Source organism: Rattus norvegicus, chromosome 16, assembly GCF_021556685.1.
Source record: "Rattus norvegicus strain SHRSP/BbbUtx chromosome 16, alternate assembly SHRSP_T2T, whole genome shotgun sequence".
Taxonomy (NCBI): Eukaryota; Metazoa; Chordata; class Mammalia; order Rodentia; family Muridae; genus Rattus; species Rattus norvegicus.
In genome coordinates, this window is record NC_141549.1 from 66,686,108 (window position 1) to 66,701,140 (window position 15,033).

The window sequence follows — 15,033 nt, forward strand, 5'->3', positions numbered from 1 at the left end:
TCTCATGGCAAAACTGCCTACTGACGAATTTCAACTTCTGAGAACACGACTCAACGTTCAAGCAGCGTATAGCTACAATCCATGATTAATATTCAATTGACACTATGCCAGGACTTCAAAAAAGTTGAGTCTAATGCTTTGATGTTTTAAGTTCCTTCCCTTTATTTATTTTGGGTTCGGTGCTAAAGACTAAACCCAGAGACTTACGCATGCTAAACATAATCTACTGCTGAGCTGCACACCAGCCAGTATCTCTCCACACCTGATTTAAGCTCCACGACTCACTTCGTGTTAATCGTGTCTACTTCAGTACTAGCAAACTCTCCTGGATTGTGTCTACAGGTGACCCCACTCCTCCCTTTCCATGAATCTACTTAGCACGACCTGAACACGAAGCACAACACTGTGTGCTCCAGAACAGTCTGTGGTTTTAGTCAGGAGACTCTTTTCTTAGTTAGATCCTGCCTCAAAACAACAAACCAAGAAGCCCAGGTTGGCCTACAACTTGACTGAGATAGATGGCTTTGCCTCCCCTTCTCAAGTTCTCAGTCATGAGATTTGAGGAGTTTTAGTAGCCTGTCTTGGTCAAGGTCTTATCTTTTTAAAAGAATTGATTCTGTTCAGTTTTGTCTGTGAGTGTATGTGAATGTGTGTGTGCTGGTGTTCATGCCTGTGTGTGCTTAGAAGCCTGAGACCATGTCAGATCCCTCAGAGCTTCTTACAGGTCTCAGTGATTCCTGAGCCTGTAACACAGATGACATGGTCTGAACTCTGGTCCTCGAGGCTGTGTAGCAAGCACTCTTAACCACAGAGCCAGCATGGCAGCCAGGGGCTCGTTTTAGCCCCAATGTAGTAGCCAATTCACCTGGCAGAGCCTCCCAATCATCTCCTACTGACTTATTAATGTGATAAGTGACCACAATTTTCTGTTATTTTTGCATTTATAACATGAGTTGTTTGTTCTAAAAAAAAAAAAGACTTGTTTATTTATTATATGTAAGTATATACTGTAGCTGTCTTCAGACACACCAGAAGAGTGCATCAGATCCCATTACAGATGGTTGTGAGCCACTGTGTGGGTGCTGGGAATTGAACTCAGGACCTCTGGAAGGGCAGTCAGTGCTCTCTTAACCACTGAGCCATTTCTCTAGCCCTTGTTCAAAGTTTTAACACAGAGAACTTTTTTTTTTAAAATGAGGTCTCACGCAGCCAAGATAAGTCTCAAAACTGCTATGCATCCTAGGACGGTCCTCCTGCCTTCCGCTCCCAAATACTTGAATACTATGAATTTAAGCTAGGACTGTGCCCTCTAGGCAATCACACAACCAGCTGAACTGCAACCCCAGCTCTCTGTTTCAAGAGTAATGGTGGCTGGATCAATGCCGGGGGTGAGCCCAGGGGTAGAGCAAGCACTTAACCAGAGCATGGTCCGTATCCCCTTCACTCCTGGATCTTTCAGCTGACCAACTCCTTTGCTTAAACCTCGACTATTTTGGGTTTTCTGCTATGTTTGACAAACTAACCACTAGCTAACACTACACTGTTGAAAAAGGCAACTTCTCTTCTAGATTCTTATGAAAATAAACGTAGTCTGTCCAGAGAAGGGAATACTAGATCTTAATGACATTATATGTGAAAAAAATGCCAAGTTAAACCCACATGATCTGTTTAATTAAAAAACCAACAAACTTAAAAACAAAACAAAAACATCACTGAGTATGTAGCTGGCCAGTAACTAATTCTATACCATCTTGCTGTTGCACATGTGTCACCAAATTGCTGGGGTCCACACAGAACAAAATATGCAGCCAAGTCGTCAAGTCACACTTGTCTGCCAGCAGAGGCCACCGAGAACAACCGAACAACACAGCTGTCAATCAGAGCGACTGGTAAGGGATTAGTAAACTGGCTACCAGGGTCCTCTCACTAAGTAGTGGAGGATGCCTTGCCTCCACTTCCAAAGGGCTGGCTGGAATACAGGTGTAAACAACTGGTGCATCGTTCCATTTTCTAAAGACAGGTATTTCTATTAACTCAAAATTTTCTAGCAACTCAATGTTCTACTGTAGTAGTTCAAGGCACTGATTTAGGATACTGACTAGAAAAACAAAATTGCAGCAGGCTAAAACTTGGGAGCTAGAGAATGGCTCAGGACTGAGGCACTCGCCTCCTGCTGAGCTGAGGTGACACCAGGACTCAATAGAGGGAGAGAATGGGCACCTGAAAGGTGTCCTCCGACCTCCACATTCAAGCTGTGGCATGCACCTTCCTTTTAGCTCGTGCTAAAGACAGAGTACTCACAGTGCATCTGACTTGATTCCACACACTTTTCTGGTGAAATCTTTGGCATAAACACTGTATACCCATTGGTGAATTCGTATGTCAAGTTAAAATAATAAATCTTAGTGTGAAATCAGATGGCAGACTTCTCTTCAAAACTAGTAGATAAAGAAAGACTGCTCCATCAAGAATGCGTGTCAGGCTGGGTGTGGTGGTGCACGCCTTTAATCCCAGTTCTCGGGAGGCAGAGGTAAGTGGGTCACTATGAATTCAATGCCAGCCTGGTCTACATAGTGAGTTCTAGGAATGCCAGCATTACATAGTCTGTCTCAAAGACAACACACACACACACACACACACACACACACACACACACACACACACACACACAAGTTTAGCAATTAAAGCACTGTAAAATAGCTAAGCTACTGTGCCCTCAGCCTGACCTAAGCAGCTGGGCATACCAAGCTATTGAATATTCTAGAGAGTGCTCTCCCATTAAGCCACACCCCACCCTCTTTCTTCTGTTTTGAAGCAGTTCTACTCAGGGACAGCTATTCCAACAGCAGTGTTCTAGATTGTTTTAAAGCCAATTTTGACAGGAGCTCTAACCTCTTATTTCTGTAAAATTCACAAGCGTAGATCTCTAACTTTTCACTCAAAAGCTGCTTAGATCAACACAGTGGAGCACAGACTTTCGCTACTGGCTATGATTAGTAGGAATGAAAGGAAGCAAAGATTCTCTTTATGGCACCAGGTAACCATGTCACCTAAGGTCTTTATCCTTATTTAGACTAGGTGTCTAGAACCTGCATCTCTAGAGCATGAAGTCACATCTTTCCCGTGTATAAAGTAAAAATGGCTGGGTTTCCCCCCCCCTCACCTGATTCTCTGAGGATTGATTCTTCGAATGTGTTCATTACCATATTACTGAAATTACTTGTATGTGTGTATATGTGCACACACAATGTTAACTGAAGGTTTATTCTAATTAACAAGCCTCTGAGGCAGTTCTAGAGTGATAAAGTTGCTCAATATAGTAAAAACACCTGAAAAATATATTCATAACATATGCACAAAAGGAGTCAGAAGCAGCTCTAAGAATGTAATTATCTAGTGTTTTTACTATGATGCAGCAAAAGAAATTTGATTATTTCCAGGACACAGATAAGACCACAGTTGACAGCTGGGCAGTGGTACATACCCTTTAATCCCAGCACCAGGGAGGCAGAGGCAGGCAGATCTCTGTGAATTTTAAGGCCAGCTTAATCCAGGGTGACACAGAGAAACCCTGTCTCAAAAAACAAAAATAAAACCAAACCCCAAAACCCCCATAGTTGGTAGAGACATAACTTGGTATCCAGAATTCCCGCTGCCGACACTACACTGGCACTGGCCAGCCATTCTTTTCTTTTCATCTCTGTAAGACCTGCCTTGGGTCTAAGTGTGTACTTAACTGACTCCCCCAGTGGCTGCTGTAACACACCCCGAGGCCATGATCCTTGCCTTTGACTGCACTCACAGTCTTCCCCTCTACACATGAATGGACAGCTACTGCACTCATTCCTAACACTCTAGGCAAATTCGTAGAAAGCAAAAACGGACCACCTCTGAAACAAATCTTCTTACATGGAGGTTTAAAGTCTACAGCAGGGATAAAGAGATGGCTCAGTGATTACGAGCACTTGCCCTCGCAGAGACACAGGCTCAGTGTCTATCATCTACGTGGTGGCTCACAGCCATCTGCAACTCCAGTTCCAGGGGATCCAATGACCTCTACAGGGATTACGCACATACTTGATACATAGACATATATACAGGCACAGAACTCACATACATAAAACTAAGTCTAAAAAATGAAAAGCCCTAGAGGAACGTCATGCATGGCAGTACAACCCAGCACTCAGGGGGCTGAAGCTGCAGGATCTGGAGCTTTCGGCCAGCCATAGCCACACAACAAGCCCAGCTTAACCAAAAACTTCGCAGTTAATAAGCATGGTGCTCCCTTCCTACACCAACATAAAGTGCTGGAAAGAGACTGAGCCCAGGCCATGCTTGCAGGGAAAGCACTGTACCAACTGAGCTGTAGTTCTAGCCAACTCCACTCCCCTAAAACAAGGAAATTAGCCCTCTGGATTTAACAACAGCAAGGGTCTCAATGCCAAGCAACATGGCTGCTTACAAAGCAAGTTACAGATGTGTGCACTGACCAAGAGAAACAGAAAATGTTTAGGATGCTAATCCTAGGATGCTTTAATGTAAACAAAACACTACAAACACCCCATCATTCCACACTGATAGAGACCAAGGTTTAAAGTATCATACACAGCTGGGTTTATAGCAAGGCATGGCTACACATGCCCCCATTCCCAGCACTCAGGAGACCAACCTGAGCTTGTACGGTGTTTGCTTCTATAGTGAGTTATAGGCCTGCCTCAGCTACCTTGTGAGATCTTAACTCACAAACAAAGCAAACCGCAAACAAACGAGTTAAGTTAATGGTTGTTAGGCAAAACTGTGTCCAAAATAAAATGTATGTTATCTTTCTCCTGTATTTGTTATTTTTCTCAGACATGTATTTATTTGATGTACATGAGTGCTCTCATGCACATGTATATCTGCATGTGTCCCTGCACGCCAGAAGGCATCAGATCCCAGTATAGGTGGCTTTGAGCCACCAGGTGGTTGCTGGGAATTGAACTCAGGACCTCTGGAAGAACAGATAGTGCTCTTTTTTTTTTTTTTTTTTGGTTCTTTTTTTTTTGGAGCTGGGGACCGAACCCAGGGCCTTGTGCTTCCTAGGCAAGCGCTCTACCACTGAGCTAAATCCCCAGCCCCAGATAGTGCTCTTAACCACTGAGCCATCTCTCCAGCCCCGTCTCTGTTGTTTCTAACAAAATTCCAATCGTTCGATTTTACCAATGAAGACTTGGGAGTCAGATGCTGGGGTGAAAGTCTGCTAGCTCAGATACGCAGAGGAAGCACCCGCCGACCTTCCTCTTCAGGAAAAAGCAGCTCCCTTTCTCCACAAATTCCTCAGACTGAATGTCCCCTCCCTTCCACTTCCTGTGTGTATCCACCTTCCTGACTTCCTTACTCGGCTTTTTTCCTATGTTCATTTCCCATCAACTGGTTGCTTTCTCGGCCTCTGGACCCAGTTGACTTTATTTGGTCCCGTTTATAATAAGCAGAAAGCTCTCGATTAAAGGCACGTGCAAAGGATGAGCCACACCCCAGCTAGAAACAGGTTTTTCAGTTAATACAAATCTTGGTGCTCTAAGTGTGATCGAATTATCTTGCAACACATTTCCCAAGCTTGTACATAAATAAGATAAATGGGGGAGGAGGAGCTCCAATGCTACCTGACTATAATGTGCAGCATTGTTTTGCCTGCACATATGTCTGTGTTACTGGTTCCTGAGGAAGACAGAAGAGGGCACTGGGTCCCCTGGAACTAGAGTTATAGATAGTTGGGCTGCTAGGCAGGTGCTGACAGTTGAATCTAGGTCTTCTAGAAGAACAGCCACTGCTCTAACTGCTAAGCTACCTCTCCAGCCCATGGCTGACATTTCTAAAAGCAAGTTCTGGACCAGCGCTTCTATCTGAAAATACTGTCTTCTTTGCTTGTGTTGAGACAGTGTCACTGTGTTCCCAGACTGACTTTAAACTCACAGTCCTCCTGTCTCAGCCTTCTTGGTGCAGAGGTACAGGTGGGTACTACAATGTGTACCTAAAAATGTCACATTTAAAAATCATCAAAACCAGATTTCAAACAGTAGTAACTGTGTAAGCAACCACCCTCTCCTATATCCACACGGATTTTATCCTGCCATAAAAAAGGAACGACACACTGACCATGCCGTAAAGATACACCAACCTCGGAACCACTGAAACAGACTGGACTGCACATTTGGCCATCAGGTGTCCTTACTGGTCTCCATATTAGTTTTCCCCTATGTGGAGAGGTTTAACAAGAGGAGAGGAGAGGAGAGGATAGGTCAGCCATGCACATGTGGATGGAAGGGGGTGGGGAGATGGGGAGAGAAGGGACAGGGACCGAGAGGGCAGGAGAGAGCAAGAGCCTCCATATTAGTTTCTGAGACAAAGTCTCTCACTGAACCTCTTAAGTCTGTAATCCAGCCCCAATTAAATGTTGTCCAGACTTGCCTTGGTCATGGTGTCTGTTCACAGCAGTAAAATCCTAACTAAGACACTTACCAAGTCGGTCACAGAATGGCTCAGTGATGGGCTCTCTCTCGTCTATTGATCCCTGGCACTAGAAGCAATACTACCCCAAGTGATCAACAAAAAACTAAAGGAAAATTTACTGGAAGTTGTTCAAATATAAAACTATTCAACGAAAACAAATTTTACAAGTAAACATCTTGATCTATCTATGTGTAAATTTTTCCACATATAGGTATATTTTACATATCACATATAAAGCCAAGAAGTTATTCAGGGGCTGGAGAGACGGCTCAGCAGTTAAGACCACTGACTGCTCTTTAAGAGGTCCTGAGCTTGGGGCTGGGGATTTAGCTCAGTGGTAGAGCGCTTGCCTAGCAAGCACAAGGCCCTGGGTTCGGTCCCCAGCTCCGAAAAAAAGAAAAGAAAAGAAAAGAAAAGAAAAGAAAAGAAAAGAAAAGAAAAGAAAAAAAGAGGTCCTGAGCTCAAATCCCAGCAACCACATGGTGGCTCACAACCACCTGTATGCCCACTTCATGTATGTCTAAAGACAGCTGCAATGAACTTATATATGATAAACAAATCTTTCAAAAAATTATCCAATAACAATATTTTCTGATTAAAGACTAAAATAGATTTTATCTGTCAACACAGAAAGTAGCCTAACCCCCACACCCCAGGTCCTCACCCCCATCCTCCCAAGCCCCCCTCCCACACTCCATGGGTCATCGCAAACGTCTTCAGTTATAGAATAAAATCTTAACAGGTCAATCTTTTTCCTAAGTTTTCCCAAGACGAGAGATAAATATAGTTCTAGTCACAGAACGTCCTGGGCAGACCTAGGCAGCGTGGCACAGCATCTCTAAAAGCTGTCGTGCGCATACTGCCGACAGTGGAAGGAATCCCAGAAGCAGTGTCACAATTAGCCTCAAAGCTGGATGCTAAAGAGGTGAGTGTATGGATCCTGTGGTCTCAGAAGGCAGGCCTCCCGGTTCTAGGCCAACAATTCTACAGTGACACAAATTAACTTCAAAGCCTGACATGTCTTTGTGTAGGGGCTTTGGCAGTCATTCACCCTCTGACACTGAGGTTTGCTGCCTCAACCCAGGACAGGGCCTTTCCCACAACCACTCTCACCTTGATTTCAGCTGCCTCAGTTGCCAAGCTAAATCAGAATAGGAATTTAACATCTGGGGGGGAAACCATCCCCTTATAACGTCACTTCCTAGAGTGGTACAGCAAATGAAATCGAAAAAAACAGAATTGGGCTAAGCATGGTGGTACATGTCTTTAACCCCAGTGCCCAGGAGGCAGAGGCAGGCAGAGTTTGAGGTCAAGGTGGAAGATTCCAGGGAGCTGGAGTACACAGTGAGGCCCTCTCTTTTTAAAAAAGGTTAGTAACTAACTCTCTTTTAGCCCAAGAAATGGCACAGATGCTGGGTGCTCAAACCTGAAGACTACAATGTGATCCTCAGAGCCCACATAAGTGGTGTTCTCCTCCAGCGGTTCTTTGACCTCCCCATGTGCACTCACGAACGAACACAGCATACATAATGCATGTATGCACCTGCATATGCATGCGTACACACACATACAAATAAATGGTGTCTATTTTACAGCACTGCTGTAAACTTGGTAACCTGTGTGCTGAAGGTAACGGGAAATGCACAATGTACACAAAATCTCCATTGAACTACAATCACCAGAAATCTCACTAAAGCAAGAGTGACGCCCGCCCGAAATAAGACCAAAGCGCATCCTTTCTCATTCAACATTCACCCAGGGCGTCTTCCAGTAAGGACTGTGAGTAGTTCTTGATTGTTCCCACCCAGAAGACTGTTAAGCAGCATCCCTGCCTCACAGATAAGCACCAGATGTGCAGAGACTGGCAGTAGCTCGCCATGGGGCAGCACTGAATTATGATTGGCTGAACTTAAACAGGGGATGGAGGTGGCTCGGGGGTTAAAAACCTGTACTAAGCCAACAAGTGACTCCTAGGACCCCCCCATCGCATCGGTGGCTCACCACCACTTACAGAGACAGCTCCAGGAAATATGACACCCCTGGCTGGCTTCCTTCCTCAGGTTTCAGCACTAAGTATGCAGACACCCAATTAAAAATGAATAAATCTGTTGAGGATTTAGCTCAGTGGTAGAGCGCTTGCCTAGGAAGCGCAAGGCCCTGGGTTCGGTCCCCGGCTCCGAAAAAAATAAAAAGAATAAATCTTTAAAGCTATTATAAAATGGGCCTAGACCACCAGGTGGAAGAAAACTGAGGAACACAGGTATACACAGGCACGTGCCCACAAAGGCATACCAGAGTCATGAAGAGGGCATGAAGCCAACCATTTTTTCCCACTAGCACCTCCATCCTATGGGCTCTAGGACAAAGAAGTGGGGCTGGGGATTTAGCTCAGTGGTAGAGCGCTTACCTAGGAAGCGCAAGGCCCTGGGTTCGGTCCCCAGCTCCGAAAAAAAAAAAGAACCAAAAAAAAAAAAAAAAAAAAAAAAAAAAGAAGTGGATGACACTCTGAACTGGTGCAGATATGCTACGAAGAGAGACCCACAGCCTAAGACGTCAGCTCAAGAACACTGTATGCCTCAGTGGTAGAGCGCTTGCCTAGCCCTGGATTCGGTCCCCAGCTCCAAAAAAAAAAAAAAAAAAAAGAAAAGAGAAAAAAAAACAAAAACAAAAACAACAAAAAAACAACAACACTGTATGCTGCTACTAACTGGTAATCCAGCTTACTTAGAAACTGAGTTTTATAAAAAACCTTTAAAAGGCTCATAAATCCTCCTAAGAGCTTAAGATTCGAGTGCGATACTTCACAGCCCTGGTAAAACCTTCTGTAGGAGCGTGTCCTAAAATTATTAGGATGTCGAACGGAAACACTAAACTGATTCAGCCACCTCTCGGTTTAGATCATCAGGTTTGGATGTCACAATTACAGAAAGGTTGACTGACTCAAGATCCAAACTGGACAGACAGCTCAGTGGTGCTCCAGCTTGAGAGAGATCACCCAAAGGGTTACCTTTAAGACCTAAGGAAATTACGGGTTATCACACAAGAGGAATAGCTAACTGGGACGATAACACAGTTTCTTTGGGAGAAACACCATTTTCTTCACAGTTCTACTGAAAGAAAGAAACTCCCCTGTGTTAAGTAGTTAACTTGGTCAACTTGAAAAATACACTAAGGGTTATTACGTCTCTCCCCGACTCCCAATCCCAAGAAAGGAATGCCTGCAAATCAGATGGACACAATCCTTTTGGGGGTGTGTGTGTGTGTGTGTGTGTGTGTGTGTGTGTGTGTGTGTGTGTGTACGTACACGGGGGTAAAAATGGAAGTAACTTTCTGTAACGTGGTCTCTCATAAATATAGCACACATCCCAGTTATCTTTGCCAGTAAACGCTGTTTCCAAACTCAACACCTGCTGCCTTCTTCCTGAAAAAGAAATCACTCTCAAGAGCCGGTCGCCCGTCAAGACCGAGCCTTTTTCACCTGCCTCCACCAAACTCAGCCTGGGAGAAAGCTCTGCCTGCCATCACGCCCACTAGTCTGCAAACAAAAGCTTCATGCACTCCGCGGTTTTCGAAGGGCCCGGTTCACCTGCGAACGACCCCACGCTAACCAAGTCTCGGTGTTAACGACTTTCAGGGCAGTTGCCCGTGGACCCAGGGGACTGCAGCAGCCTGACTTTCGGGGGCTGGGATGGGGTCCCGCACCCCGTCCCACACTCCAGGCCGGGCCAGGGCCCGTTTCCCCCGCGCGCGCCTCCGCGGCGGGCCGCCTACCTTCTCGCACAGCGTCCGCACTTGGTTCTCGTTCAGCTGCTTACACTCGTTCAGCTGCTCCACCCACTGGTCCAGCTCCTTGGTGAACGCCTTGTCGTCCATGGCGGCGAGCCGCGCGTCCCCGCCGCCTCCCCCGCCGCCGGCCCCCGGCGGGACCACCGAGCCGCGGAGCGCGCAGCCCGCGCCCCGCCCAAGCCCAGCGGGCAGCCGCCGGCCCCGGCCTCCGGGAGCGCCCGCCCCGCCCGGCCCCCGGCCACGCGCTCGGGGCGCGGCAAAGGGCTCACGGCTCGGAGCGCAGAGCGCGGCGCGGCTCGGGGGAGGCTCCGGCCCGACGGCGCCCGCCCTCCCGCTGCCGTCGCCGCCCGCAGGCCTCTCCGCGCTCTGGCCGCGGTTCTCTCGCTCTTTCTCTTCCCTCCCTCCGGGTTTCCGTCATCGCCCCGGCATTTCCGCCGGGAAAAGGAGAGTGGGCGGTGCCGGCGGGCTCGGCGCACGAGGAGGGGAGCAGCGCCCTCGCGCGGCTCGGCGGAGAAACGGTCCGAGGGGCCTGGGGCCAGCATCCTTCTCTGGTTCTTCCTGCCCTCTGGGAAGTGGGTTCTTGCCTTGGATCTCTCTCGGCACAGGGAATTGGGATGGTTGGGCTTTATCCTCAACCTTTTACTTCCCTAGTACATGCACTAAATGTTTATTGAGTAAATTTCTACAGATTTCTACTCTGAGCAGTAAATAGTTGCGAGGCCCTAAATCTCGGACCCTTTATCTTTCATCAGAAAGATAATTTTTAACAAAGGATGTATTTACATTTATGTCTCGCGTGCGCAAGTGCTTTGGGAGGACAAAAGAGAGTGTTGGATCCCTGGAGCTGGAATTGGTAGTGTCTGGTGCTAGAAATCAAATTTAGGGCATCTGTAAAAGTAGTAAACATTTTTTTTTCTTTTGGTTTTTCCACACAGGGTTTTTCGGTGTAGTCTTGGCTGTATTGTAAGACCCCATAGTGGCCTTACCTTAAGAGCGCCACCCAAAGAGCACAGATTGACAAAGTGACCGCTGCAATAGCATGAGGGTATAAGATTTTTTTTTCTTTTAAAGATTTATTTATTTATTTTATGTACAGCATTCTGCCTACATATATGACTACAGGCCAGAAGAGGGCAACAGATCTCATTACAGATGGTTGTAAGCCACCATGTGGTTGCTGGGAATTGAACTCATGACCTCTGGAAGAGCAGTCGGAGCTCTTAACCACTGAGCTATCTCTCCAGCCCCGGTATAAGGCTTTTAATCCGTGTACGTGGGGTTGCTCATCCACGCAGGGAGAGGCAACCCCGAACCCAAAAAGCACGCAACTTTTATTCATTACAGAGGGCAGACTTCAGCAACAAGGTTAACTGGCTCATTCTCATTGGTGGTACACAGGACAAAGGATCTTGTCAGGTATTGACTGGCCTGCTCAAGGGGCTGTTCTTGGGTCAATTGGTCTCTTTCCGCATCCAGGCCTACACCTGGCCTTGGAGAATGACTGGGAAAGGGCTAAGTTGGCAAGTCCCTTAGAGGGCAGGGGTGAAGTGGGTGGTCGGGCAGGGTCAGGATGACATCTTTCGGTGGTTCTCGGAGTTTACCACAGGGAGGGGTAGGGGGTCTTTCTAAGAACAGTTGTTTTTTGTTTGCTTGTTTGTTTTTTTGTCTTAATTAGCTTAGTCAGAATCTTGATCACCAAAACTTTATCATACCACTGGGCATCCCGACGTCAGATGAATCTCTCAGAAAGGTCACAAGTTGTCACAGGCATCCTGACCACCACACGTATTTCTCAAAATCTTGTTTTTATAGCTTTGTTTTTCACATCTGTGAAACTTTATTCCTTCAGCTGTTCTGGAACTTGCTGTGTAGACCGGACTGGCCTCTTAACTCAAGAGATCCACCTGCCTCTGCCTCCTTACTGCTGAGATTAAAGGTGTGTGCCATCACCAACACGCTGTGTTTAACCCAACTTCAGCCAATCTCTTTAACCCATGACATGATGTTTAAGATTATCTGTGGTCATTTTAGTTTAACACTTTGTTGGGGCTACTGTGATACCTGGTGTGTAATTAGTGATCGTTATATAACAGGGGCTAGATACTGAGGCCTTGAAAACTGTGCTAATCAATCTCATTCCTCGGTCTGAAACCTGTTCCACGGCTGCTGTAATCAGGCGCTAAACAGCGTCCTGAATCAGAAGGCAAGGGTTCCTGAGTTGGCTTTGTCCATTTCTCATCTTGGAGCAAACCCCAAACTTCCTCTAGCTGCAGATTTGTCAACAGTTGAGATAAATAAGCACAAACTCTGTCAGTTGTGTCAACTACATAGAATCTCTATTTAATATTATTTGTGAAGTGGATCTTCTCCACTTTTAGGTGGGCTTTGGGCATCACACTCAGGTTGCAAGGCTTGTAGGCAAGAACCCCGCTCCCCAACCATCTCCACAGTCCTTGTGTAAGACAAGGTTTCTTTTATTCCAGGCAACTTGCTCTGTATCTGAGGATGACCTTAAACTCCTAATCCTCCAGTCTCCACCTCCCAAATTCTGGGATTACAGGCACCTGCTACATACCATGCCTCTCTGTGATGAAGTGGGAAGGGTGTGTCTCAGTAGTACAGCAACTCTTTCCTTATTCCTTTTAAAGGGTGAAATCAATGTGTCAAAAGGATGCCATCTGAACTGAGCTCAACTTTCTCCCCTTTAAAGTTGCCTGGAAAGGGGGAAAGAAGAAGGGGGGGAGGGGGAGGTGTATTGGAGAGACAGAAGGAGATGATAATGACTGCCCTCTCTGAGGAAGTTAGACTGCACAGCTTAAAGAAGGACTGAGTAATCCAAAAGGCTCAGAATGAGATGAGAATTGTTGAGATCAGAAAATATGACTTGAGCAGAACACAGATGGGGGTGAGGGAAGGCGGTCTTTGAATACAAGTCAAGGGTTTCGAGTTGACTTTGTAAGTCACGAGGGAATGCTGGCAATAAGGAGGGACCGAAATGGGTTACTAAGTAGTGCCGTAGAGGAGCTAGGGATGCTGGGCCCCAAACTTGCCACCCTAAGACAGTTCTCACCGTGTGCCACAGGCTGCATTGGAGCCTGCCATGCCCTGCCTCAGCTTTGTGAGTGTTGAGATTACCAGCATGCCCTTCCACACCTAGATGCCTGCCTTGTAAAGTATGGCTATTGCTAGGGCGCTCAGAGTTCCCTTTAGTGGGGCCTTTGTCACATTCGTGAAAGAATTTGTAAAACAGACGGAAGCTCAAGGACCTGTCTGTCAGTCTGAGAGGACCACAGGCTGGAGGGGTAGACCTTGGCAATCTTGACGGAGAGGGAGATGGAGAAGAGGAAGAGAGGAAATCAGTGTCTTCTGAGGGAAGGCCTGAGAAGGCAAGTGTGTTCCAAGGTGGAGCTGCAAGGTGTAGGAGAGGAGAGTGGGGAAGAATGTTGAGAAGAATGTGATTAAAGTCTGTTAAAGAGGGAAAACATTGCCAAGAACTGACTGACGTCAGTGGGCTCTGGGGAACCGCAAAGGCTCTGGGCCTTAGGGCGCATGGGCCTGCATAAATCGTTAGCACAGTGCCTCTGCTCTCCTGGCAGGCTTTTCACACACAGGCCGTTTGTTAGGGCAAGCCCCTGTGGGGAAGGGTTTGCCATCTTTCTTTGCCAACTGGCTTCTTACTGGGCTAATTTCGATGCGGTTCTGTCCGGTCTCTGCTCTCCAGCCACACGCAGGTGCCTTTCTGTGCTGCCCAGGCCTCTCTTGCCTCACAGTGTGGACTGAGTTCCACACGGAAATCAAGACCCTTTTTCGAGTACTTTGTACATTTCTATGCGTTTTGCATCTTTCTACTCAGTTCAACAGCCCCATAAAGTAAACACGACCTCCATCTGACAGAAGAGGAAAGACGCAGGTGTACAAGTATGTGTATGGCGTTGTAAGTGTCCACGATTTGTTGAAGAATGATACCCCAGACTCGGATAGTATGTAAATGCAACGAGTGTTTTATTTTGTAGAAGTCCAGCACGCTGGGGTCTTCCATTACCCAGATAGCAGGACAACCGAGTGAGTCATTACTGGGGCATAGGGCTGGAAACTTGCTGGGGAAGTAGCTGAGGAGGTCTGGAAACTGCTGCTGACCCACTGTCCTTGCCTCAGGCCAGGTGGAGAGGCATCTTCTGAGGCCTGGACTTGCTTGGACTTGCCCTGTCCTGAACTGTCGCTCTGAACCCTGTCTTGGAGACAGCCTAGCCTTCTCAGTGTGGGGCTAACAGCATGAGCATTGTGTTTGATCTCTAAAACCACACACACACACACACACACCCCTCACATACATATATCTGACAACAGATTGATAACTAGAGTATATAATGAACTAAACAAAGCCAACTAAACGCTTCCATCAAAAAAGGGCAAATGGTATGAATGTGACACTCGTCAAGCTAATGAATTTATGGTAATAATAATGAGTGCAAGTGGCCAACAAATTATAACAACACAATGTTTTCATTTCCTTAGAGTTTGAGAGTGATGTATGTTTCTGGTATTACATACTGTATTTATTTTATCTTTTTTTTTTTTGTTCTTTTTTTCGGAGCTGGGGACCGAACCCAGGGCCTTGCGCTTCCTAGGCAAGCGCTCTACCACTGAGCTAAATCCCCAACCCCTTATTTTATCTTATTAATTAAAATTTTATTGTAAAGAACTTGCAAATACAAAAATTATGCCTTTAATCCCAGCCCTTGAGAGGCAGAGGCAGGT

At 46.4% G+C, this 15,033-nt stretch overlaps 2 protein-coding genes across 1 annotated transcript in view; one reads left to right on the forward strand and one right to left on the reverse strand.

Moving 5' to 3' along the window:
* Ppp2cb (protein phosphatase 2 catalytic subunit beta) overlaps window positions 1-10,408 on the reverse strand; it is a 20,929-nt gene extending 10,521 nt beyond the window's left edge. Inside the window, exon 1 of the mRNA NM_017040.3 lies at window positions 10,261-10,408. Within this exon, the coding sequence (NP_058736.1) occupies window positions 10,261-10,362 (102 nt within the window). The 5' untranslated portion in view covers window positions 10,363-10,408. The remainder of the gene's footprint in view (window positions 1-10,260) is intronic.
* Window positions 1-15,033, forward strand: part of Erich1 (glutamate-rich 1) — a gene marked incomplete at its 5' end in the record, with an annotated part of 52,793,804 nt that overhangs the window by 35,815,548 nt on the left and 16,963,223 nt on the right.